This window comes from Triticum dicoccoides, chromosome 3B (genome assembly GCF_002162155.2).
Source record: "Triticum dicoccoides isolate Atlit2015 ecotype Zavitan chromosome 3B, WEW_v2.0, whole genome shotgun sequence".
NCBI classification, from domain to species: Eukaryota; Viridiplantae; Streptophyta; class Magnoliopsida; order Poales; family Poaceae; genus Triticum; species Triticum dicoccoides.
In genome coordinates this window covers 280,749,911-280,754,082 of record NC_041385.1, presented here as the reverse complement: position 1 = coordinate 280,754,082, position 4,172 = coordinate 280,749,911, and the positions used below count along the sequence as shown (strand labels likewise).

At 44.6% G+C, this 4,172-nt stretch overlaps 1 protein-coding gene across 1 annotated transcript; it reads left to right on the top strand.

The window, feature by feature from the left end:
- On the top strand, positions 1–3,839 carry LOC119275910 (pto-interacting protein 1-like). The gene is made up of 8 exons (XM_037556843.1): positions 1–96; positions 583–673; positions 1,605–1,855; positions 1,942–2,068; positions 2,292–2,565; positions 2,649–2,781; positions 2,857–2,943; positions 3,404–3,839. The coding sequence occupies exons 2-8, from the start codon at positions 589–591 to the stop codon at positions 3,548–3,550; spliced, it is 1,104 nt and encodes a 367-aa protein (XP_037412740.1). The 5' UTR covers positions 1–96; positions 583–588; the 3' UTR covers positions 3,551–3,839.
- Positions 3,840–4,172: the final 333 nt, after the last annotated feature.

The window sequence follows — 4,172 nt, the reverse complement described above, 5'->3', positions numbered from 1 at the left end:
ACCGCGTCGTGTTCCTCGTCCCGTCTCCTCTCCTCTCCACCCCCTTCGCATTGCTCCTGACTTCCGATTAGATCAAGAAGAAAGGAGGAAGGAAAGGTACCCGCCTGCGCTCTTCTTCTTCTTTTGCTCGCGTGCTCGTGCCGGTGGATTCTTTTTCGTCTCCCATCTCATGCACCAATGCCCTTCGATTCAGGATTTGTTTGCTTTTTTCTTTCTCGAATGTGCCAATTTTTGCTTGCGCGATCAGCCCATGATGTGGCCGGCTAACACAAATAATGAGATGATATAACTGAAACGGCGCAAACAAATTCCCCTAATCCCCAAGAACGGGTCCAATTTTTGTTCACCGGTTTCATCATTCATCCCATCGCAAATGCTGCCAGCGTTCGTATTTACAGCATTGATGGATGGCGATTTCTCTATTCGTCTTTTTTCCCCCTAGGACAAGAGTAAAGAAAATAAATTCCGTTCTGGAAGCAATACCAATATGTTTTGCTTGGCTGGAAGGATCTAATGCCGGATTCACGCAATCTATTTCGCACATCCGTTTTGTTGAATTTCTTTATTTTTGTTGAATTTTAGGAGGCGATGGGGTGCTTTTCCTGCTGCGGAGCCGATGATGTTGGCAAGAAAAAGAAGCGCGATGATCCTTATGTTCCGGTCCCTGCCCCAGGTTGTTACTTACTCCCATCTTTGCTTCATCAGATATTTCTCATGGTCGTAAAGATTGCTCTGTAGTGATTCTCACTATGAATCCAATTTGGTTCTTCGATTGTAGATTTGATAGTTAACTGTAGAGCTAATTGAGTAATGGAAAGGAATAGTGTCTTATTCATCGTCCTATGGGCAGATGCATGATGTAACTCTTAATGTGCAAACAATTCTTTCCCATAATAAATACAAGAGTGTAAATACAATTAGCAGCTTCCAGCTAGTTTATTTAGCTGTCTCCAGAAAAGTAATAATTCCACTTTTGGCCATGCAACTGTGAAAATATTGACATTATGCATCGCATTTAGCAACGCAAATCCACAAACTGACAGGTTGAACCAGATTCAGTATAGGATTTCAGCTGTAAAATTTGTTGAATTTTGTAAAACCTGCTACCCGTAAATTTGCCTGCAAGCGATAGCAGACAAGTGCTTACCAAGGGTGCTTGATATACTCAACTGGCTACATAATTTTGTACACTCCCAAGTGCTTCTGGAGCAAAGTTGACAAGATCACAGGAAGTTTCATATGGCAGAAAGACGACCAAGAGAAGGCTTCGGGTGGACACACCTTGGTTAACTGGAAAACTGTGTGTCTCCCAAAGAAGTTGGGGGGACTCGGAATTGCCGAACTTGATAGATTTGGGAGAGCTTTGCATCTTAGTTGGCCCTGGCTGCAATGGACCGACCCTGGCCCGGAACCCAAGTGGGAACAACAACGTGCACTGAGCTGCCCCCTTTTTTTATTTGATGCAAATCTAAACATCTGTGAATCAACAAATTTTGGAAGTGCACCTTGTTTGTTAAAATGTGCATCTTCTGCACCAAATGGCACCACTGAAAGCAATACTTTCCTGAGTACTTTAATTTATTACCTATTTATTTTGAATGCAGGGGGTAACTATGGTTATAACCGGGGGCCAGCGCCAACCCATGCCGTCCGTACCAGTAGAAGCCAGCTAATTGAAGTACCAGCCATTCCCCTAGACGAAATTAAGGAAATAACCAAGAACTTCAGCAGTGATGCTCTTATAGGAGAGGGTTCATACGCAAGAGTTTTCCTTGGTGTACTGAAGGATGGCAAGAAATCTGCAGTGAAGAGGCTTGACTCCAGCAAACAGCCTGACCAAGAATTCCTTGTGCAGGTTCAAGGCCTCTTTCCTTCCAAGATAATCTCTCTTCATGTAGGTGCCCCCTACGGGCTGCCGTTTGACTTCCATTTCTTTTGCAGGTCTCGGCTGTTTCAAGACTCAAGCATGACAATGTCATCCAACTTCTCGGGTACTGTGCTTTAGGGAGCACCCGTATTCTTGCTTATGAGTATGCAACAAGGGGCTCCTTGCATGATGTTCTCCATGGTGAGGAACAATTTAAGAGTTCTAATTTCGTAAATTATTAGGGCATGTTTGTTTGGGCCTTTTAGCTTGATGCATTTATTAAAGAATATATCAGCCCCTATTGAGTAACAATACTCACGATGGGATCAGATACCATTTATAGCTCACCTCATTTCTGTCAGTAATATAGAGCCATTCAAGACTCTAGCAAAGCTGATGAATCTACGGCTCGTGGTCATTACAGGTAAAAAGGGCGTCAAGGGATCCCAACCAGGACCAGTCCTATCGTGGATGCAGCGGGCGAGGATTGCTGTAAGCGCCGCGAGAGGGCTCGAGTTCCTCCACGAGAAGGCAGAGCCACGTGTCGTCCACCGTGATATCAAGTCCAGCAACATACTGCTCTTTGACAACGATGTTGCAAAAATAGGAGATTTCGATGTGTCTAATCAGGCCCCTGACATGGCTGCACGCCTTCATTCTACACGTGTTCTTGGCACCTTTGGTTATCATGCTCCTGAGTATGCAGTCAAATAGTTTGAGTGCTTATAGATTGAGATGGGCAAATTGACATGTCGTCTTATACGTGTGGTTTACTTCTCAGGTATGCAATGACTGGGCAGTTAAGCGCAAAGAGCGATGTATATAGCTTTGGAGTGGTGTTGTTGGAGCTTTTAACTGGCCGCAAACCAGTTGATCATACACTTCCCCGTGGCCAGCAGAGCCTTGTGACATGGGTATGGAGCCTTCTTCAGATTCTACACTGGTTTCTGACAAGATGAAAAATAAAATCAAGTGTTTGGTATGTGCAGGCTACACCAAGGCTAAGTGAAGACAAGGTGCGGCAATGTTTAGATCCAAAGCTTGGTGTGGATTACCCTCCAAAGGCTGTCGCCAAGGTAAAAACAAAACAAAAAATTAAGAACACGATGATACTATATGTATATCAAGCAATGCAAACTTTGATGTTTAACTATAGTTTGCAGCTGTTGTTATACATAATTTTGTTCCAGTTACATCGTACACAAAGAAGCTTGTTTAAAACACATGTCCTTGTGAAACCACAACAAAGCTTTGTTATGCTGGAAGTAGACATGAAACGCATTATTTTGTCCCATATTCACCGTAATGCACATTGATTATTGTTATGACAGGGAACCTTTCTCTCGTGGTTGACAAAGTAGTACACTCAATTAAACTGTCAAAACGTCTTACATCTAGAAAACGGAGGTAGTATGTTGTACTTCCATAAAGTAAGATGTTTTTGGACACTACACTAGTGTCAATAAAGTCTTACATTATGGGACAGAGGGAGTAATTAGCAGTGAGAGTGAGACTGACATATGTTATGGCAAACAGATGGCTGCCGTGGCTGCCCTGTGCGTGCAGTACGAGGCGGATTTCCGGCCAAACATGGGCATCGTCGTCAAGGCTCTGGCCCCGCTGCTGAACACCCGGACAAGCAACCGACCTGCCGGCTCGGCCTCCAGCGTCGCCGTCGAGTGATCTCCAACCGACTGCATGCGACGATCTGGTGATGCTTAGGGCGTTTTGCCCTGGATTTTGCGGGGTGGTGTTGTACATGTCAACATGTGTGGTGAGGTGAGGTTTTGTGTGGTGTGGTGTGGTGGGATCTGATTTTCTTCCTCCCTTGGCGGGGGCTCGCGCTGTTGTACGTTGGGCAGGCATGCATGGTGGCCTCTCGACCTCTCCTAGTGAGCAAAGCAATGGACGATGTGCTTCTTGCTTGGTCACTCTTTGCCTTCCGTGAAATGCCAGCAATTTCGGATGGCTATTTGAAATTGCTTTAAATTCACACACAAGAGTGTCACTAATGATCCTACAACCAGGTGTACTGCACACAGCACTGTTAACAACTTACAGCAGCACATCGTCAGGACAACCGGTGTAGTACAGATAAATTGTTTAAGTAGTAGAAAACCAATAGCCTCTACAAATAAATCATACACAAAAATGTTACAACCATCCAGAAACAACACGAAATGCACGTTTTCTCATCAGCCCTTTCGTAGTCAAAGCTTCCATCGTTGCTAGTTTGTTGGAGAAATGTGAATGCTTGCGTGCTCTTGCTCGGTTTGGAATCTGGGTTGCCACTCTTGTCAGTGTC